Below are 22,791 nucleotides of genomic sequence, written 5' to 3'. Positions count from 1 at the left end.
TGTAGACTTCTGCTGCAGTTGCTCATTTTATTAAATCCTCAAAAATTATATTTCATTTTTTTCAAAAATTATATTTAAATTTCCAAATTTACTATTGCACTATTTACATCACAAATGTCAAGATCTGTTAGCATCAAAAAAAAAAAAATCTCTAATTTTAATATAATCTTGACTTAGAATAATGCATTGGTCACTTCAGGCTCATTAAAAATACTGTTTTAGGTGTTTTGGAAAGGAAGCTTTAGTTGATAAAAATTTTAAGGAATTAGGAGATTCTTTGAAATCTTTGCAAATCAGTCAGATACCTTTAATCAGTTTCCTTTCAGCTTGCATATATTTTCTTAATACTTGTGCAGTTGTGTAAAGTAATTTTATTAGCTTTTTCTGTAATTATTAACTGTATATTATAGTGACTGCATATTCTATAATTCTTTTTCTTCTAAGGGCTTGCAAATATCCAGGAAGTAGAGGCTGGAGTGCAGCATATTTTAGCAGACATATTTGCTAAAGATAAAGATACACTGGATTTCATCAGGAAATTGTAAGTTTAGTTCTTACTTTCTAAACTTTCTTGCTTACATGGTAAAATGCAGTCTCCTAGTGGCAGATACAGGACATTTTCTTAATGATGTGAAAACAGTGTTCCTGTGAGATGGATTTAGGGCTATTCCTGTGTGTGTTCATTAGCCCTTCTGGCTGTCAGTGCAGTAGAGATCTGCTGTGAGCATGGCGTGATGCTGTAACTCCCAAAGATTGAAAAACTCTGTGCTCTGCCCTGTGAATAGCAGATCTCCCTTGCAAGTGACCCATGAAGGTTTTCCCTCTTTGTGCTTTCTTCAAGCTATAACTCTTCAGAAGTGAATCTTCTTAAGCTCTTGCTCCAATAGCTGACCTGACACCAGTCAGTGTAACTAGTATGCAGTGAAGGTTGATTTTGGCATTGGTAGCCAAACAAATATGACTGTTTTTAAGGCAGGACTTACTGATCCTTTAATGTTGTCAGCTGAATTAAGTTTTCTTACATTACCTCATGACTTCAGTGTTGTCATGTCTGGGGAGTTGGTGTGATAGGGCAATAGTCACTTGTTATTTCATTTTATCTGCTGTGTGCCATCTGGGGCAGAGAAGAGAGTTATCAGAGAACATGCACCACCTTAGAAACATGCAGAGTTGCTTTGAAACAGCTGTGTGATAATTTCTGTGAGAGGGGTTGTTTTATGAGGGATGTGCTGTCACTACCTGACTGTCACTTTCATTATTTTGACCACTGGAAATTCCTTAGTTGAGTACTCAGTGCTCTACAGATGAATCCTGTTCATCTGAAGTGTGTTGTATGTATGATAATCAGGAGGAGCATTCAGGATTGACTGCATTTTTTTTTTTTTTTTTTTTTTTTTTTTTTTTTTTTTTTGCAACTTCCCAGAATTTGTTATGTGAAGTTTAACCCATAACTGTAGTGCAGGTGGTGGTTTTGAGTTTGCTTTCTCTTGAGGAGGAGGGCTGTGGGCAGCTTTTTCTGCTTGAATGTCTTCTCTTGGTATATTATAGTCAGTACACATTATGTCACCTCAGCATGAAGTTATGTCATCCAGTTCTGCAGGTAATTAGAGTTAACATCATTTGTAATTGAGCAGACTCCAAGCTTTGTTTTTATTTGATCTATGCAGTAATGACTTGTTACAAGTTTCATGCTAAAATACCTTACAAATATCTGATTTTCTTCTATTCAGATGCCAGCAAAGGTACATTTCCATCCAGTCAACATTGGCAAAAGTGTCGTCCAAAAATGGGAATGAAAAAGATATTGATAAATTCCAACTGTACCATGAGTTTTCTTGTAATATAAAGAATATTCAGCATCATCAGGTAAAACTTCAAATTTTAATGGTTTTTTTTCTTAGAATTTTAACTGCAGAAAATGTTGCTTGGTTTTTGAATTGTGTTGCTTAAAACTAATTCTAAAGGTACTTTCTTTTTCTTTACAGTTATCAGAGATGCTTTCTAATTCTTGAATTGCAGAAATAAGCTTTTAATTTCTGTTTTAAGAACCAGAGCAAAGGACTGCTATTTAGTACCCCAAAAATCAGTTTGTTTTGCAAGGCATCATTTTTTTCCTTTTGTGAAGCATATTTGGTTATCCTAAGCCCCAAGCTTAGACTTATATAACTAGCTAAAGAATGGAGGGCTGAAGCAAACAGAGAGAAGCTGATGACTTGACAGCCAGGCTACCCTTGTTACTGAAGTTCAAAGGCAGAAGTGTGAAGCACTCAATGCAACTGTCAAGACCTCTGCACTAATTCATAACTAATCACCAAGTGAATTGTCTCTTGTTTTATTTACAATCACCTAGCTTAAAAAAACCCAAAACAAACCCAGCAAAAACCAGTTGAAAAAACCAAATGATAATCCCAAACCCAAAACAAACCATAATATCACAGAAGACAGACCACTTAGATACTTCTAACAAGAAATGTCCTTTTCCTTTAGAAGGCTCTGATATGCTCTTATTTTTTCTGTGCTTTTGGTTTTAAACCAGTGTATTTTGAATTCATTAAGGATTAATTTATTACCAAAAAAATTTCACAACGTGGATAGCCTATTTTTTAAGCTGTTTTTCCCCTTTCCAATATAAAAGGTGTCAGGTGAAAGACTTAATAGCTACTGTTGATTTCAATAGGCTGTTCTTGCGTAGTTGTTTGAAGAGGTACCTGTGGTTTTTCTCTTTTTAATAACTATGAACATTTATTCTTCTTATGTTGATAGTTATCTGGTGAAAAGTTGCTTCTAGAGAGTTGGGAAGTTGACAGAGCTATTGGCTACTGTGGTGACATTGACAAAGATTGGTGAATTCATCATGTTATGATATATGGATTCTTTTGTGTCCTTTTTTCTTGAAGGAATACTTGAGCTGGGAAAGAGTGTTTGGTTTTACCTGCTCTCACAGTGGTGAATACCATGATGTTCACTCAATACATGTTGCATAAGTGTTTCCTGGGATGATGGAATGATTTAGTTCTCTTTCAAGGCATCCCCTTTTTTTTTGAATATGGAAAACTGCTGCTTAACTACAGTGAGGGTTAAAAACTGTGTTTCCCAGACCTGGTCAGCACTTTGATTATGTGGCTGCACTGTTTTTTATCCAGGATGTGCCCTTAGTTTGTCTGTTTGATGTTATGATTAGCTCAATCTCCTTTGGTTTATTCTTTCCTGTGCCTGCTGCTAATCTGAATACCTCTTTCTTTTCCCATTCTGGCTCTTCAGAGAAAGAATGAGCACTGATTTTGCAGCTGGCAGTCCTGTAATCACAGGATGGTTTTGCACACTTACGTGCTGCCTTTTTTCTGTATATTTCTGCTATCAGCTATTCTAATACATTAAATATTTCTGTACTGTGAATTGTAGAAGTCTGAGTTGCTTGTTGCTTCAGTGAAGTTTCAAGGCTCAAGGTGTGACAGGGCTGTCTGTACTGGTTAAAAATGCATTTTATGGCAGTTTCTGACATGTAAAATCTGCTGTATTGTAAATATACTGTAACTTGGTTCTTGGGTTCTTAATTCTTTTTTCAGTTTCTGTCTTTCTCCCTTCTGTATTTTGATAATGAAATAAGGAGAGATTTATTTATTTATTTATTTTTCCTTTATCTGACATTTCTTCATTAAGCTTAAACCCTGATATTGTACTTTTGAAAGTCTTTCTCATCATCTTCATTTTCTTTGTTACCTGACATACTGATGCAAACTGCCATTTTTTAATGTCATTATTTTCTTGGGTTATGACCATCCTTTTCAATACATAAAAGTCTTTATTTTTTCCTTCACCTAAGACTAAGAAGAGATAGTTTCTTTGTGCATTTAAAAACTGGTAAAAATATATTCTTTAAGAATAGAGTTCAAGATGTCTTCAAGAGAAGGAATTCTCTGGTTTGTCTCAAGATTATTAAAAGAAGCTTATACATAAAAAAGATATAGGAAAGCCTGAACCCCAGAGTGATTTACGTAATTTAGTAATCCCCAAGAACTTTAGGTTAAATAGGTGTGTTTGAAGAACACTTGTAAAACTTCCTGCTTTGAAAACCCTCTCTACTGCTATCCTGGCTGCATACAGACAAGTGTTCTGAATGCCTTTAGGCAGAGGCAAAAGTCAGCTTTAAATCACCTCTTTTCAGAGTTGCAAACACAAGACTCCATAAAATACCGTACTGAAACTTGTCATCACCTGAGTATGGAAGTGCAAATGATCCTAAAGACCTGGGTATAACCCTAACTCTGCTCAGGCTTAGATGTGAGTATAAGGGGTGCACAGTGGCCTAGCATGTTACCTGTAGAAAAACAAGCTGTGCCTTTGTGACCAAAGCCCTGGCAGCTCTGAGTGTGCCTTGCAGCATGTGTTGCAGTGAGTTTAGGTGCTGTGCAGTAAGCTCTGCTGCAGCTGGGTTCTGCTGTAGGTCTGGGTGACTTGCTGTGCCACTGTTGTTTCTCTTCTGAGAGGTGTCATTTTGCCTTGTTTGAGTCCTGAAGTAATCAGGAGTGGTATAGAGTCAGGGTGTTTGAAAAAGTTAAAATACTAAAACTGTCATGAGAAAAATCCTTGTTTTAGTCAGCTTTAAAAGCTGACTCTAGATTTTGACATGGTCAGATACCCTGTGGGTGGTTCCAGCTGGAACGTTTTGCTAGCGGGAGGTTCAGTCACAGCTTCTTCCTTTGGCAGCAAGGAGAACCTGACTGGAGTCTCTTAGGACATGGCTGAGAAGCAATACCAACACTGTTATAACTAAGAAAAAAAATCTTTCAAGAGCTTGAGTTTTTGACTAATTGTAAACAGTTTAGTGTTTGTGTATGCCTTGGGGTTGCTTTCCTGTATTTGGAGAGGACTGAAATAGTGGGAGGAAAAGAATTCATTAATTAAGTGTAGCATTTAAGGCAAATGCTCTTTTTTCAATCTCATACTTAAAAAGGAATTGGAATTTAAAGTCCTTGGCAAAGTATACAGAACTTATTCTGTGAGTTTAAGTCAATATGCAACATATAAGAGAATTGTGCAAAATGAAGCATGTTGTGTTTTTAGGATAAACAGAATAAGGCTTGATGAATCTTGTGACTGGATCATATTGTTGTTCTTGCTTTCTCTGAAAAATGTATGTTGTTTCTAACAACCCTTGCCCTGGATCTGTTCCAATCTCCTATAAAAACTGTCTTTTTCCAGAAGTGAAGACTGCTTTGTGAGGAGAATAGCCAGATTTTAACCTGTTACTTAAAAAACCAGACTATACAAAAAGAGCTTTATTATAGTGGAGGGAGAAATTGAGTAATTGCATTCTTAACTGAGCATTTATTGGATGATTATTCTTCTCTGAATGTATCACTTAGAACAGGATAGGCAGATTATTTGAGAGTAAAAAATACAAATAATATTAGTGACTGCATTAACAGCTGGTTTAAGTTCAGGTGACTGACACATTCCGCAGATATAGTGCCAGGAAACAAAATATGATGCAAATATTGACCCTGTTGACAGCATGCTGAATGATGACATTATAATTCTATCACATATATTCTCTGCTGTGAGCATCACTTTGATTTCATTTTAACTTGACGTTTAGCTTTCTCTCTTTTAAAAAGTAAAGTCAGAATAAACGTGAAAGCATTTGATTTGTTAAAATGTGTCTTTCTAATTTCTACGTGAAAACATTTGCTTTGGCAGTCAAGGTACCAGATGCTATAATATTTCACATGCAATCTTTATTATTAGCTTTGTTGTTCAATGATATGTCAGGCCTGGTATGTCACAAGAGCAGTAAGGCTGAGGAATATAAATTGGTACTATGTCCTGGAGTCATTTTAAACCATTGTATTTAACATATGTGACATGTCTGAGTTAGCTAGTGATTGAATTAAAGTTCATGATTGACACAGAATGCTCTGTTGTGACAGTGCTCAGGGCCTGCTACATACAGCAACATGTGTAGTCATACAGGAATGTCAGCTTCGAGGGGGTTTCTTTTTTTTTTTTGTATTTTTCTACTTTAAAATACTTTGGAAGGAAAAATGAAATCTGAAGATGCACATTTTATTTGCTTGAGTATTATTCTGTTTCTAAAATTTGCTGGTCAGTGAGTTTTTGTAGTATTAAGGTGAATATTCAGTGTCTCCATAGTGAGATTAGACTAGTAGTTATCCGCCAGAATCCTCCAGGATCCACCACTTGTGTTGTGATTCTGGTTTTCAGTGTAGAGTCATAGTCTTCCATTTAAAATTGAACTCTGTGTACAGGTAGCATGTATGCAACCAAATTTAGCTTTAGATCATGACTGTGGAGTTAAGTATACAAGACTCTGTCAGAAGTGCGTGCATATGGTTTGAGGTAGGAGTTACTGTAAAGAGAGTGAGTGTTTACATCCTTTTCTGCTATTTGTGAATTAGGCATGAATAACTAAATTCATCTTTCAAATTAAGCTGAGAACTTCAGTGTCACAAGTTGTGATTAATAAGTAATTTAAAATCTGGATTAATAATGGGAAGAAAAATGGAATCTGAAGCATAGAAATAACTTTTTCTGAGGTCTAGTTTTGATTGGAATCGCTCTTCGATTAATTTCTTGGATTTTAATTTGGATTATTAAATAAAATTATTCCACCACCAAAATTCATGCTGTCTTGCATTATGAGGGTGTTTAAGATTAAACTGGATCCTAAGATTGCAGACTCCAGGAAAAATGTATTATTTGTTATGCCATGGCATGATTTAATCTGTGTTTAAATTGTGGATGTTATCTGTACATGCTAGTACTTTGTGAACTGATTTACTGTACCACCATCCTGATTTGCTACAGAATGTCAAGCAAGTGCGTACACAAATGTTGATAAGTTTATCTTTTGGATATTTTGTGTGTCATCTGTCTCTGCCATTTATGTTTGCACTCAGATTCTGGCCATTAACCGAGGGGAAAATCTGAAGATCCTGACAGTGAAGGTCAACATTCCTGACGGGGTGAAGAATGAATTCTGTTGGTGGTGTGTCAATGAAAGGTCTGCATGGATACATATTCTTACAGAAATCTCTTTTTTCTATAGACAGCTGCATACTGAAGTGTATCTCATGTGTCTTGTTACATTAAGAGAAGAAAATAAACAAATATTTATTAGATTAGATGAAATTAGCAAGTGGATAATTCTTACTCTGTATTTCCATCTGCTGTAGCATTATGCTGAAAAGATCATGCCTTGGGCTATATTTGCAAGTTCTGGCACGGTTCTTGAAGCAGTTGAATTTTTTTTAAACATATGCAAAGGCTGGTGAAATGTGAATATATTTTCAAATTGTAATATGCATCACATCCAGTAACCTTTACTGAAAGGACTTTGTAGAATCCGATAGAGTATACTCCAGACTTCAAAATACCTTCATATGCCCAATTGCAATGATTAAATAGGGTTATATAAGATTTTAGGTCTGTGAAGTATGCAACTTCAAGTTTCACAAACGTAAGGAATTACATGTTTAAAAATAATTTAATGGATTTAATAGACAAACATAAATGTAACTGCTTTCAATGCATAGCTCTCACATATTGTGTGAACCATCTCTTGTATTTTGATCTCTTTTCAAGTTAGAAAACTGGACTATAAAAGCCAGGTTCTTTTCTTTCTTACTGATTTGTTCATACAAGTTGTCTGGGATTTTTAAGCCTGTAGTGAGATGTTTAGTGTGGCATAATTTTCAAGGTCATTTGCAAAACTTTAGGTTAACTATATGTGTTTTGTGCAATATCTGTCAGACAGTTTTTTTCTTGGAAACTGTACCTTGACGTCCTCTGCTGGAGAATATTATGATCCAAACAGTGCATCTTCCTTGCATGTATAAAAAATGACTTTCTCAGTAGTTTAAAATATTGGGCATTGTTCTGGTGGTATCTTAGAAACTCCTTCCTTTTCATGCTGGAAATGAATAACCAAAAGGAGGGAAGAAAAATAGGAAGAATTGCACCTTTTAAAGTGTAGAACTGAATACAGTGATACTACTTTAGCATGTATTTCTTTTTCACAAGAAGTCCAAGAAGTGAATGTGGTAAAAATGTTCCTTTTCACTGTAGAAATTTAATAGGGCTGTTTCCCTCTGAAGGGGAAGAATAGGTCTCTGAAAGTATTAAAGTATTTTTTGGCCAGATAGTGTTACTCTTATGCTAAGCAACCTTTTTTGTTTCCAGGAAAGTATCAGTAGTCACAAATACACCGGTTTCTTTCTACTTTTAGTACCTGTAACAGAATTTCTGTCCTCCCTTCAAGCTGTATATTCTGTAAGCAGAACACGGCTGTCAGTCTTGCTTTTACTGCATCTATGACAGAATTTGGAAGCACTGTGGACCACACATAATGGAACAGCTTGTCACTGCTGCACAAATAAAAGTGGGATGTAAATTGAGATATTTTTGGTTGGTTACCCTTTTGTGAGTCATCCTGGGATAAGAAGAATATTGACCTTGAAAGTGAATACTTAATAATATTTAGCACTCATAAGGCTATATATGCCTATGGCTTTTTACTATTTAAGGACACTTTTCCATCATTATAAAACTTCTGAAGTAATGGTTTTAATCTTTGTGCATTAACATTGAGGGCAGATTCTGATCTTCCTCCTTAGATTGACAACTGTGTTATCAAACTGGCAAATAGTAAATCTGCCCTGCAAGCTTTGAAATGATTGTCCAGGTGTGGAATTTGCATTATTTTCATTGCATTGATTTGCTGGTTAGAGCAGAAGGTTAATAACTTTTTTTTGAGTCAATGGTTTCAAAACTTTGCAAAGATATTAACTAATTTGCTAGAAATCACATAGACAATCAGTTGCAGAATAAGAAATGCCAGCTTGCTATAGAATTTGGCCAGTATTTTAGCCAGAAAACAGTATCACCTACTGCCTAGTGGATTAGTAGGAAATATTCTGGACTGTTTGTATTCTTCTGAGACAAGTATTTTAGCATTAAGTGCTTCTGCAGTAGAAAGTGAGTTTGGAAGACTAGAGTTCCTTATTGCATTGAGCTCTGTGTAGATGCTAAGAATATTGTACATTTTTTGCAAGTTGAGAGTGTTAATTAGCTGGCATAAACATCTATTTCCTTGCAATTTGGGTTTGTGTAGAAAATTCAGGAATATCCTTATGCCTGGCTGTGTGGATTGTATTTTTTTTTTCCAAAAAATGGCATCTCTGACTGTGAACCTACTTCCATTAACACTGGAATTCTACTGGTCCCAAAGACTTTGTTGTGAAATTGAACACAGAAAAATGATCAGTGAGAGAGCCAGAGAGGGGCTGCTTAGCTGGCTTGGAGTATAGAAACAACACGGAGTTGTTCCTAAGTGAGATGGGGTGAGAGTTTGTTCCCAAGTGGAATTGCAGCCTTGAAAATGAATTTTGATGTTTGATGATGTTTTTCCAGTTTCCAGTCAAATATTTCAGATCCTGTGTTAAGTCCATGGTACAGGCCTTAAAGGCTTGCTTTGTCTGTGGTTACTAACTTGGTACATGTTTTACTTAATGTCTTGGAGGAACACAAAGCTCTGCTGTTTGTCCTTCAGGTCTAAAAGCCTAGCTGGGCTCTTCCTGGAACAGATATTAATCAGTACTTACAGAACTAGTGGTTCTTAATGTGGGCTCTGTTAATTCTATTTATGTGTAGTTCCACCCTCTGGTGTCTCAGTAGTCTAAGCCATTTATGTTGGTTGTGGTCTCTGTTGTGAGCACTAGGATGTGGAGAACTGATGATCAGAGTAAGATGATACTATTTGTGTGGAGCTTTTTTAAAATTTGGCTTCAAAATCTAGATCTTGATTAAATAATCAAGAAAAATCCATTCTTAGAGGGAGGCTTAACTAGGCTGTGATGATCTTTAAAAATATACACACATGATTTTGCTTTGCTTTCTGCAAAGTGGATTTTTCTCTTCTTTCAAGAAGTATTGAAATTATGAAACTACAGTATTTGCTGTGATTGAACTTGCTGTTTGAATGTTTTCTCATTTGTGGCAACTTCTAACAGAATGTTGCCTAAATTTTTACTGATCTATAAGCAGGTAATAAAAATATCTATTGTGATAACCTATTTACAGAGGAAAAGTTTGTTAACTGGCTTTAATGGATGGAAGAGAGGGGGAAACAGCTGCCAGGTTTCCAAATTCATTCTTATTTGTGCTGAGGATGTTAGTCATACTTGTACCTGTAAAACCTTCATGTTTATAGAATGTGATGGCAATAAGAGGATTTAAAGCCTTTCTCAGTTTTAGATAGGTGTAGAAAAAGTCTCTAGTTGCAAATAATTATGATAGAGCTATTTGCAAAAACTGTTGGCAAAGTGATGACGTCATGTGGCTAAGCACTGAATTACAGCCCTGAATGTTGTTAAACTGAATGGTGAGAATTCTGCTCCTGTGTCTCAATGCAGGGTTGACTCTATCACAAGTTTCTCAGCTATTATATGCACAGACACATAGAAAAGCTGTTTCAGGAAGTTGCAGATCCCCTTAGACAACTGAAAAGCTGTCTGGGTAGGAGCAATTTTGAATTCTCAGTATTTATGAGTGGCTGCAAACGAGATCAAAAGTAAAATTCAGTTCTGGTTTTGCTGCAGCTGGACACATTATGACCATAATTCTAGCATGCTTCATTTAAAAAAACCAAGCCATCCAAACAAATACTTAGAAAACTTGCGCGGATTTTTTAAAATATGTATGGCTATCTCCCATTACAGTTTGGGACCCAGGCATGTTAAATAATAACATTTAGTAACATAATAATAACCATAAGGGAAGAAAACACTGAATGTTATCAATATTTTTTAAAAGTAATAAAAACCAGGTGGACTTTAATAGAAAATGTCAATAGTATTTGTTTCTGTTTGAGTATAATATATCTGGTTGCTTCTCCTTCACCTCAATCTCTTCTCAAAGGGTGGACAATCTCAATGAGTCAGTTCTGCTTGTTCAAGGACTCACACACACACACACACACACCACCCACATCCCTCACACCCTCCTTCATGGAACTTTGCCCCCAACAAAAAGATCAACTGATTAAATATCTAGGAATCTTTAAGAGTGAGGTGTATTTTACAGCAAAATGCGACGTATTTGTTGTTACAGTTATATAGTTACCGTGCAGTCTACCTAGAAAAGAGTTCAAGGCTTCAAAGAGTTTGGCTTAGAAGAAGCTGGAAAACAGTCTTGTTTTTATTTGGTATTGTTTATTTAATTTCCCCTTTTCCTATATTATTAATTACACTTCAGATATATTAGTAGGAGGTAAAATAGCAAAACATTTTTTAAGTTTTTTTGGCTTCTGTGGTATAAGAACTGCTGCAAAATTAGTAGGAATTCATTTAGAAGTTGAATAGAGATACTCAATGCATTCCAAATGAAATTGGAATTGGGTTTTGTTTATTGGCATTAGTTTAGCTCCTTAATCTTCATCTGTCCATAGTTGCCTTTTTTCAGTTGTTCTGCAGTGACAATCACAGAGGATGTTCAGTTATTTTTTTCTGATGTATTGAGGAATAGCAAACATTGCAACCCTAAAGGTAATATGGAACCAAGTTTTTTGTTCAGCTATAATAAGCTTTGACTTCTCAAAGTGGAGAATGTTTTTTTTTATGTTTTTTTTAAAACAAAAACCGTAATTATGTTCTAATACCTAAGAAAAGATGAGTCTGTCCCTTGTGTGGTGTTCGACCTATGAGCAACTTCTCATTCCTTTCATATTTGACTCATGATTTAGTTGCCTAATTATTGTAGTAATTCTGCAGTTTATAGGATTTAACAGTCTAGAAGCCTTTCTGGAAAATTCCTTTTTTATCTAGTTCTTTGCATGTGTTCTTAAAATATTTTTTATTTTTCTTCCAATCTTTTGCAGATGGAGACCAAAACAATTTTTAAAACCAGAATTTATGAGGCTACTACGGAGTTCTGTAGAGGATGCATATAAACGCCTTATATATCCTCTTCTCTGTAGGGAATTCAGGTAAGCCTGCAATAAATCTGTATTTTCATATTACTGTGTTTTTTTTTTTTTTAAGCAGTTCCCTCCCCAATGTTTTGTTAGACTGTTATTTCTCTATTTGAAAATATCAGCATGTTTCTAATCCTCTGTGCTTACAGAAGAAATGAATTATGTAGTCTTGGTTCTATAGATTTAATTTCTGACTATCAGAAATTAAATCTATAGAACCAGTTTAGGCTACAGTAGAGAGATGATCTTTCTGTGAAGACATTTTACATGTAGTAATGTAGTAACATTTAATGTAAAATGTAGTAACATTTTACATGTTTACATGCTTAGATACTTGTACATTTATCTAATACAGTCCAATTTAGAACTATATTATCATGATAGTTTTATCTGTATTCTTGTAATAGCATAAACCATGATGTCACTGAATTTTTCAAACATCTTTTCATGTCACAGCAATAGTACTGTCAGTGACTCTGTTCTGACTCACTCTCTTTTACCTGTCTAATAGAACTCAGCAAAGTATTGTTAAGGTTGGAAGCACCCCTCGTGTTTGCCAGCTGCATTTTGTGGCAAATGAATTAGTTACAGTGTTAGTCTGATAGCATTTTGTGAGTATTGTGATGTCTCTAGAGAAGTCAGTAAACTTATTACTACTGATATTGTAGTAATGATGTCATTGGATATCATGTCCCTCGTTAAGATCTGTAATCTTATTCCAATTAATATCAAATTAGCAGGAATTAAATAGGGTATATTGTGGTGTAGTATAGGAGTTTACCATATAGCGGAAATCCCTGAATATGCCCATTAAAAGTGTTGTCTTCTAATGGCTAACAGTACTTATGGTGTGATTCTTCAGTACCAGAGAAATTCCTCAAATATAGCATGCTTCATTCTGGCAAGGTTATCTGGTACCTGACCTAAATGTTAATGCTTTTTTTGAGGTAGTTCAAAATGGAATTTATCCAAGAGACCCTGTTTCTTGGACCAGAGATGTTGAAATTACTTGTATCAAAATGATATACTATCTAGTACCTAAAATCAGCAACCACATTGTGAAATGTTTCTTCTGTACTTTCCTGGGTGTGCTGTTGTGTTTGAATTGGAGCTGTTTTCTTGACACCTGTTCATGAACATCATTGCAAGAATGATCTGTGTTCTACCTCTCTGAGTAGAACCATCAACTCAAGATGTTAACAGCATGTATTTTCAGTGGCTTTTGAGCTTCTTCCCTACAGTATGTTGTGTTTACTTATTGCTTTGCAAGCAAGATTGCTTCACCTCTTTTGATTAGTGAGCCTGGTTTTTGTTACTTAGAATTTCACAGATTTCTAAAAATACTGAGTTCACTTATTATTTTGTGACCACAATACATGTAGCTACGCTAGGGGAGGCAATGTGTCTATTGTGGTCAAAATGGTGAACATCTCACCATCAACATCTGGTGGAGAGTTCAGTTGTTGGCCTCTGTCGCATGGGAGTGAAAATAGTTGTCATTCCTAGCCATCTCTACAATCAAACTCTTTAAAAGTAAAGAAAAATACCTACTTTTTAGTGGGGTTTGGTTTAAAGAGAACTAAGCAACTTGGCATATGGGGTGCTTCAAGGCTCTTACTGTGTTTTTATTCAGTGGTTTGTGCCAACAGGACTGTTGTGGCCTGTGTTGTGTGTAACACTTTGAGGACTGTTGGAGCAGTAGGTTGCTGAAGGTTTTCTGTTCTACTAATCAAAAGGGGAAAAAAAAAAAAAGCTTCCTCCCCTACTACTTATTAGATGTAGCTCACAAGTAATCAATGAGAAGTATACGAAGTTTGCTGCCGGTTCCTGAGGGGATGTCTGCTTAGGTTTTACTCTTTATGATGATGTTGCATGATTGGTGGAGTTTGTATAGGAAAATCTGATACCTCTCCTATCGAGAGGAACTCAAAGCACCTGACAGTATTCTGATCCCTGACCACTTAACCCTTATCCTCCTCTTATTTTCTTTCCGGACACACCAGGAGCTGTTTTTTCCGACTCTTGCAAAGGGCTGCTAAAGTATTCAGTGCCTCATTTTAGCAATAATATTTCCAACCCACCTCCTGCTGTTCTTTTTTCTTTTTATTATCATTAAATGTTGGAACAGAAAGTTTCCAAGAATGTCTTGAAATTGCTGGTGCTTCTAGTGATCAGAAGAAGAATGAAACTTGCCAGCAAGACGACTACCTTATTTATTGTTTAATTTCCTTTCTTCCATTCTGTCAGATATCATTTCTTGTATCTGGTATAATCATGTCCACTGTTGCTTTTGGCTCTTTCAAATACATTTTATCTTGTTGCAGTACTGCATGGAATGATTCCGTCAGGGTTTCATGCAAATGATGTGGCATAGGCATATTTCTTAATGGATAATCCTTTCATAATTTTCCATGCTTTCTTGCAGAGAGTGCTTTCTCTCTTCTGTCTTCAGAGACACAAACATTTCTCTGTATATCTTGTTTCACACCTGAAGCTAGTTTGCAGATATTTTTCCACAGAAATGTAATTGGGAGTGTGGAATTTTAAATCTCAGTTTAAAAACTGAATCTTATAACATTGAATATGGAAATTAATAGATCATTATTAGGGTTATTTGCTTTTATTATGATACACCTGTTAGTGATATACAGTCTGAATGCTTTGTAGATTCAAGGGAGGGGTCCTGACTTAATTGATATATTTTCATAAAGTAGGAACTCAAGAGTTTTGAGGTTTATTTGTTTGGAATTTTTTTTCCAAAATAGCCATTTTGCTTGTGTTTAGGGAGGAGAACTACTCTCTGCCTTTTATCTCTGCCCTATTAATGAGAACTATTGTAAATTGGAAAAGCATGAAGCTGGACATCTTGCCATTTGGATGAAGCCAGTAGCACACTAAAAAAGAGAAAGATTTTATATTGTTTTGGGTAGCTTGATGGGTTTTTTTCCAAAGGATTAAATGATTATACCAGGCTTGAAATTAAGGGCCACTGCTTCAGACAGTAGATCATGTAATTGATACAAGTGTTGAATAAGAGACAGAGAAAAAAGAGATGTCTATATTTGAAATTTAAAAACACAGGATATTACATAATAGAGAGGACATTCCCCCTACACACCTGGCAATTTCAGTAACATTTCCTGTTGCTGTAAAAGTTGCTGTATATCCATGCCAATTTTAAACATGATTTCCATACGGCTGACATAACTAATAGCATGTGTTTAGGGGCAATTTTAATTCCTACACAAGTCTCCCTTGGACTGACAGGAATTTGCAGTGTGGGAGGACTTGGCCTTGTGGCAGCTGGGACCCTGTATCCTTGGAATAGGTGGAAAGATGGAATTTGGCCTGTCTTTGTACAAAACCTTTGGTTCAAGGGCATTCCATTCCCTTGTCTACAAGCAACTTTTAACCTTCATTTACATGCATGGGTGACTGGTTGATTCTCTGTTATGTGTGTATTTAGAAGATCCGTACTTCTGTGAGACTGAGGTATTTGTTTTTGTTTTCTCTGGTCTCTCATAAGTGGCATCTAAGTGTCCTGTCTCTGGACTCACCCTAGAAGCAACTTGTTCTGTGGTTTAGGTTTTTAAATTTTTTTTCTATTTTTTTTTTAATTAGAGAAGGGGAAAATGGGAGAAGGATGCTGTAAGACTGATCAAGAAATGGAATGGAAACTGAAATGCAGTGGAAAATGAGTGTAAAATTATACTTTCAAGGGGAAGTAGTTATCTTTTCATAAGTAAAACTGATAGCCCTGAGCTATCCTGCCACAGGAGAGGGGCTTTGGCACCATGGTGGAAGGTTGCCCCACATGAATATCAAGTGCTCAGAAGATGAGATTATTTAGTTAAGGAATAAAGACAAAGAATCATTGACTTATTTGGCTTTTGTTTGTAATATTGTTGTCCATTTTGGTCTGCTCACATGGGGAGGGGGGTAGGAAGCAGGAAAACAATTCACTGGAACTTGAAAAGGCCCAGTGAAGGGGAATGAGGAATGAAATAATTTCTCTGGAAAGTAAAAAAACGGCTACACTATGACTTCGCCTTGGAAAAGGGAGGACTTAGACATAATCCATGTGTGAAGAGTGAAATAAGGTTTCTAGGGATAAATTTTTACTCCCCTCCAGTATAAGACTTAGGGGAGCATAATAAAACCAATCACTTTCCAACCGAAAGGTGGCTGCCATTTACAGTTTGTTATGGACCTGCAAAACTCACTGCCAACAGACTGTGGATGAAAGAATTTTATCTGTCTTCAGGAGGAGGTTGGATAGTTGAGCAAGAGCTCTATTATGAGCTAGTAAAGAGACAAGTCATGACAAGCCCAGGAAATACTCTGGAAGCAGTTGTAGGCTAGGACGAGATTATGGGACAGATGCTAGTGCTGTTCTGTCAGTTGCTTAGGCAACTGCTTGAAGACAGACTTGGGGACAGAATACTACAATAGAGGGACAATTTAGCTGAACTGGTGCAGCCATTCACACATTTGGTGGTGATATAGTGTCTGCTCTTTGCTGAGGGCACATTTGAACTGCTAAGGAGCCTTGTAATGCATGTGTGTCCTTCACCATCTCTCTTTGAATTGTGTCTGTGATAATCTCATCTACCTGATACAGAAACAAAGAACACATGGAAAAAAGGGAGCCTTTTGCTGTTGCGCACTTCCCTAGGAAATGCTCCACCAGTTATGTATGAAAGAGGATCTAGACATCTTTCTGGACTACTTTACAAATTGATGAGGATATATTAGTTCTTTCTGTACCACTGTGGGATGAGACAGGGCTGAGCTGGTTGACTGGTTGGATCCTGGGCAAATTAAAGTCAGGCTTTTGAGTTCTTCCACAACCAAAAACTGCTCAGAACACCTTCATACTCCATCTTGTAAAATAGCCCTTATGAGGGTTCTCTTTGAACTATTTGTAGTGTACTTGTGCCATGCATTGATTGACCTGAACAACTTGAGCAATTTTCCCTGTCCCATTCTGATAGGGTTAGTTAACTGTAATGCAGTTTTTTTTCCATTCTGTAGAAATAAACCAAGATAGCTGTTTTTTTTCAGTGATAGGTAAAAAGAAAAGGAGAATAAGGGCACTGGCTACCTTTAAATGAAGGCTTTACTCTATTGCTTTTGACTCCCCAATTACTGGAGTTACTGACAATGTAATGCATTGGCAAGTGATAATGAGTACCTGCAAAAGAAAAAGAAATCAGAGAGGTGATGAATATTTTTGTATCTATTACTCTTTCAGTTTGTTTTTTTTTTAAAGTGCCATACCACGATGAAAATACTTGTCCTTGTTTGTGCTTCAAGTCATCTAAGTCAATCCTTACTGCACTACCTCACTTCTTTCTGTTAAAGAACATAACTTGGAAAAGAAAGGGAACACTGTGGCCCCAGCAGCTTTGCAGTTTGTTCTGAGGAATCAGAATACCCTCCTAGAAAAAGCTCAAGTCTTCACACTTCTTTCATGTGTGTTAAATGAAGCAATCCAAAGACAAATTTAAATGCCTCACGAGTCATGGTGTGTTAGCAATTAGTTGGAGGGACCCTTCCAGTTTCTCTCTGGCACCTCTCAGTGTAAACCACTATCCATTTTTTGCTGGATTGTGGTTTTTCTCTAGAACTGTGAAATTATGATGAATTTGATCTGTGCCTCCTTCAAATCCACTTTTCTTTACAATTAGTATCATCTTTGGAAGGAAGCTGTTCTTTGCTCAAAATTGACTTGATGTTTGAATGGTAGTTGGTGGGTGTATGTTCTTACAAGTGTTTCTCTTGTACTTCTTATATTGACTGACTTTCTTAGAACAAGAATGAGATGATATGTAGCTGATCCTTTTGAAAAAGGTGTCAACAACTTGATTTAAATTGTAACATTAATTAAAGATGATGGAAACATGATTGCAAAAAGCCTTACAACTTTGGAACAACTAATAAGTGTATTTGGAAGTTATTTGAAAGAAAAATATTTTGGATTTTTATTTTTTTTTATTTCTATCCTTTTAAGATCCAAGTTGACATCTGATGCAGAGAAAGAGTCTGTGATGATGTTTGGGAGAAATCTCCGTCAGCTGCTTCTGACCAGCCCTGTGAGGGGCCGTGTTTTGATGGGAGTAGATCCTGGCTACAAACATGGCTGCAAGTTGGCAATTATTTCACCAACCAGTAAGTTTCAATTCCAAACATTTTTGGAAGGACTGATTAAAAATATATTGATTTAGAGTAAAGATAGTTTCAAATCCTACTTTTTCATCAAATTAGTTTTTTTTTTTTTGTTAAAGCTATTAGTGCTTTCCGCACATCCTGTTGTATAAATTCCTTTCTTCAGCTAGCTTAAGTTTCTGGCACCTGGATTCCAGTGACTTCTTTGGTGTTATTACTGCTCTCTTAAATAGAATTTAAAATGCCTTCTGCCTTCCTGAATACAGGTTGAAATGATTGTGCCCCTCAGTAATCCGCAAAGAGAACACCTGGCATTTTTATTGTTTAACAAAGAATTTGAGTTTAAGTACTTTCTATAATATTGCTTTTTTTAAGGTTAGTGTCTTGGACATCTGGACACTTTTTCAGCCCTTTTTGTTTAGCAGTGTGTGTGTTTAATGTAAGAGGTCAGAAACAATTTTTGCAAAACTTCTTAGCTCACATATAGAACAGAGCCTTTCCACTTCATCCTAGTCCGTTCAGGGGATACACACCTCTTTAGGCTTATGCAAAACCAGTTTGTTTTTGTTGTTGCTTTTTGCTTGAGACTATATCCACCCCAGAAGAATGTAAAGAAAGGTGTGTTCTTTAGAAGGCAGTAAAGGTGAGGTAAAGGATTGAGCTTTCATTGCACCATTAGCTATCAGTAATATAGTTCTTTCCAAATGTGATAGACGGGATGATGACAAGAGCTAGCATTGGAATTCTAGGACTTGTGTATTGCAAGTCCTTAAACTTTCTAATTTCATCACTCTTTACTGGATTTCTAAATTGTACTACACTAGAACAATAAATATTTTATAGTAAGTTGCTCTTTTTCTCTGTGATATAATGCATTATATTTGCTGATATTTTTAGGTGTTCATTACTTGATATGTGAATATGTCTGCAGGGAACTACAAAATGTATTAACTTGTTTTTCTTTTACCAAAGCATTCTTGTCCTATGCCAACCATGCATTTGTTCTAAATGGATATAGAAATCAAAGGGAAAGATGGCTGATTAGGAAGCTTTCTTTGTGAACCATTGAATTAACTTCAGTAGTTCTGCAGGATATAGCCTTTGGACCTTTGTGGATTTCATCAATTGGCTTTGCCTTTTGTTCTAGGTCAAATACTCCATACTGATGTAGTGTACTTGCATTCTGGTCAAGGATTTCGTGAAGCTGAGAAGATAAAGAGGCTTCTGCTACAGTACAGGTATGCTAAAGAAACTTTCATTTGTTGCTTTCTTACCGAACAAAATTAAAATCTTCACTATAGAAAGGCTTGATTTTGATTGCGTTAAGAATTCTACTGATTTAACTGGAGGCTTATTTTCTTTAGTCTAGTTCAGAGCTTGCTTTCTCTTTTGTGTTCGTGCTTTTGCAGTACTGTTATGTTAGATCAAATCAAGCCATGGTTATGAGTAAGGCTGCGTGCTGTGAATGTATCCCCATAAAACTGTTAATCCATTTATTTTTGGGAATAGAAATTAGCATTCAGCTAAGGAATAAGTTTAGCCTTCCTCTTCCTATCCCTGCAACCCCCAAATCACTCATCAGTCTTTCTCTGTTTCAAAAGCTGCATTAGGTTTTGATATAGTTTTGTCATCCAAAGGAAATCCTGCAAAGGTAGCTCTCAGATGGAATTACAAACAGGGGCAGCATGATTAAAAGTTTGTGTCCAACTATTTCTGTGGACAGACATCTGGTCTACTGAGTCAGCTGCTGAATTACCACAGCATCCAGTCCAGTTTGTCTATAAGCATTAGATTGGCTTTAAACAAGGTGATTTGGTGGCTGGCTGGCTGTGGTGAGGGCAGTCAGAGGGAATGACCTCGGAAGCTGCTGCAAACGGTGATATTCCCATTAAGGAATTAAGATGCTGATTGCTTTGGCTTCTGCTCTTTTTCATGACTCATACCAGATGAGGGAAATATGAGGTGAAAGTGTTTGAGGACTATAAATAACATTCCATTTATTAATATGAAGTATCATTTTTGGATTTTCTGCTTATTTTACCACTGTACAATCCCATTTACAAATAAGTGAAAATTTTTTACTCATCTCATGAACTGTCACATTGAAAACCTGTTAACCACAACATGATGCTTCTAGGAGTGTTTTCTCATTACATCTGGGCCTTGTATTATCTAAAATAAGATGTATTGATCACAGTGGTGGATTGAATACTATGCATGAAAAGGTATAAAAGAATATTTGAGAGTAATTGTTTGGTTTTTTTAACCCACACAAAGCTGCAGCACTGTTGTGATTGGCAATGGCACGGCCTGCAGGGAAACAGAAGCTTATTTTGCTGACTTAATTATGAAGAAATATTTTGCACCGCTGGATGTTGTTTACTGGTAAGATCCCTTTGCTGGGATATTATCCATTTGTTCAGCATATTTTAACCTAACAGGTAATTTTAGATGTAATTTTTGAAGTATTTCTTTCTGCTGCCTTGTCTGTATTTGAGTCAAGCTTGACCCAAGGTTCTAGCCAAAGAAAACTAGCTGTAGCTCTTTGAAGCATGACAGTAGTTATCCTGAGTCAGTAAGAGAGACTCACTGAAGCATTTTATTTTTTCTTCCTGAGGTTCACTCTCTTGCTGTTATCATTGTAACAAAGTATGCAAGAATAGCAACACTAACAGCTAAGGACCCGTTTGGCATTGTGTATTTATTTCTTGATAAATGAGGTTTAACTGCACGTGATGAAGCTTCTGTTGTCTGACTGCAGTATGGAATGCTTGGTAATCCTATGGGAATTAAATGATCTGGAAATAAATACTGTGTTAATACCAAGTGGAGAGTAGTGAATATATTTATCCTTTTCAGACTTCAGATTTTATCCATTAGTTTGTTGAATTTGAACTAAAGTATTCTTCTGTTGGTTTGGATGGAAACTGTATTATATCACCATCTTTTCTACCATGCAGTACTCCTCTCCTTTTTTTAATTCCCACCTCTATATAATGTTTTTTTCTAAAGCATTTTTTGTGATTAACCTTGGGTTATCCTTTGTGACAACATTTAACAGCAGTATTTAGTTTTCACTGTCTTAGCTTGCTGAAATAAGTTTTCCATATTTTTAAAGAAGGTTATGTCCTTTTGCTGTTCAAACTATGCTATACATTCTAAAGTCCCTTTTTTTCATAAATGAGGAGGTGGGCTTACAGATGTGTTTAACAAATGTGTTATTTCTGCTGTCTTATGGTGCAATCACACTTGTTCTTCATTTCTATGATTACCAAGTAAATTTGTGCAAGATTCCATTCTTAAATCATTCTTTTATTCCAGGAGATGTAGTAAAGGTTTTCTAATGGTAACTGATTGCAAAGGGAGGAGGTTATTTGAGCTTCTGAAAAATTAGGCATCCTATTTACTGAGTCCAGGCCAAAAATAGTGAATGTTTTACTATTGTAGAGAGTGCAAAACATTTCATACTATGTGGGTTCTGTCTGCAAATGCTTAATTTCACTATTGTTCACTTAATATTGCTTAAAAATCCATTATTCTAGCAATAAGCATTCCATCTGAAAGAGTGGTTTTGTTTATTTATTGATCATATACTAGTTTACACAGAAAAATTTATTTATAATACTGTGATTGTTGTTTTTATCACTGTTTACCTGTCTTGATTTAATATTTTTCCTTGTTTATCATTAAAGGTGACAAAATTTTCAAAGTTGTACTTAAGTTACCAAGTTCTTAGAACTGATAAAGCTCTTGTGTAATAGGAATTAGTATAAATGCTGTATGGCAGAAGTCAGGTTAACAAGTCTGTTGCTTTCTCTAGTAGTGAGCAATAATTTTTTAACCTTTCACTTTCTCCAGAACTGGTATTTGTAGCAAAAATCTATAACTGCAGTTGTATAACTTGGCATGTAATGTCCTGAAAGTTAACATAATCAGAAATAATTTTTTAATTTATACATTTATGTTGTTAGTGGTTTTCTTATGTTGGGTTCATTTGGCAGAGCTAGTCCATACTTCAGAATTTGTGTGCAGAGCCACGAGGTGCTTCACGTTAAAGCAAAGTGATTTTTTTTTTTTTTTTTTTTTTTACTTCATGCTGTAGGTGATATGTGGGGCTCTTGAACCTTGAACTTTGTATAGTGCTGTCTGTGTGTGAATTTATGTATGTGAGTTTACAGACAAGCTGCATTTGCAGTGCTTGTCTCTCTTCACATTTTGTCAGTCTGTAATGAGTTTTTTCGTAAGGGTCAGGGTTCCCATGTATCCCTTTCTGAGAAATTAGTGTCATGTGCATCTCATTACTTTATCCAGTGTTGGGGTTTCCAAGCCATGCTGCTGAACCCTGCAAGGCAGCTACTTTTTCCTTTCTAGCTCCAGAAAGCATTAATCTCCTTGGTATTTCTTAGTAACAGAAAGGAATGATGAGTCCAGCCGTCCAACCCCCACTTGTGATAATCCAGTGAAATGCCTGGAATTTGTGTCAGTCTGAGTTAAAAATGTGATACTTGCTAAATGAGCAGCAATTGGTACAGTGTTACTGTTTGAACTACAGGGGACAGTAGGTGTACATTGGGATAATTGCAATACCTTTTGAGGGGAACTGTGCAAGGTGACTTGTAAGAATATGCTCT

General features: G+C 36.0%; 1 protein-coding gene across 6 annotated transcripts in view; it reads left to right on the top strand.

Annotated features, from left to right (window-relative positions):
• SRBD1 (S1 RNA binding domain 1) overlaps positions 1-22,791 on the top strand; it is a 124,602-nt gene that overhangs the window by 13,916 nt on the left and 87,895 nt on the right. For all 6 annotated transcript variants that reach the window (XM_059841201.1, XM_059841204.1, XM_059841199.1 and 3 more), the window contains 7 exons: positions 445-541; positions 1,731-1,866; positions 6,921-7,024; positions 11,897-12,004; positions 18,006-18,163; positions 19,308-19,398; positions 20,438-20,545. In XM_059841201.1, the coding sequence (XP_059697184.1) occupies positions 445-541; positions 1,731-1,866; positions 6,921-7,024; positions 11,897-12,004; positions 18,006-18,163; positions 19,308-19,398; positions 20,438-20,545 (802 nt within the window). The remainder of the gene's footprint in view (positions 1-444; positions 542-1,730; positions 1,867-6,920; positions 7,025-11,896; positions 12,005-18,005; positions 18,164-19,307; positions 19,399-20,437; positions 20,546-22,791) is intronic.

Source organism: Haemorhous mexicanus, chromosome 3, assembly GCF_027477595.1.
Source record: "Haemorhous mexicanus isolate bHaeMex1 chromosome 3, bHaeMex1.pri, whole genome shotgun sequence".
NCBI classification, from domain to species: domain Eukaryota; kingdom Metazoa; phylum Chordata; class Aves; order Passeriformes; family Fringillidae; genus Haemorhous; species Haemorhous mexicanus.
This window is presented reverse-complemented; position numbering and strand designations above follow the sequence as displayed.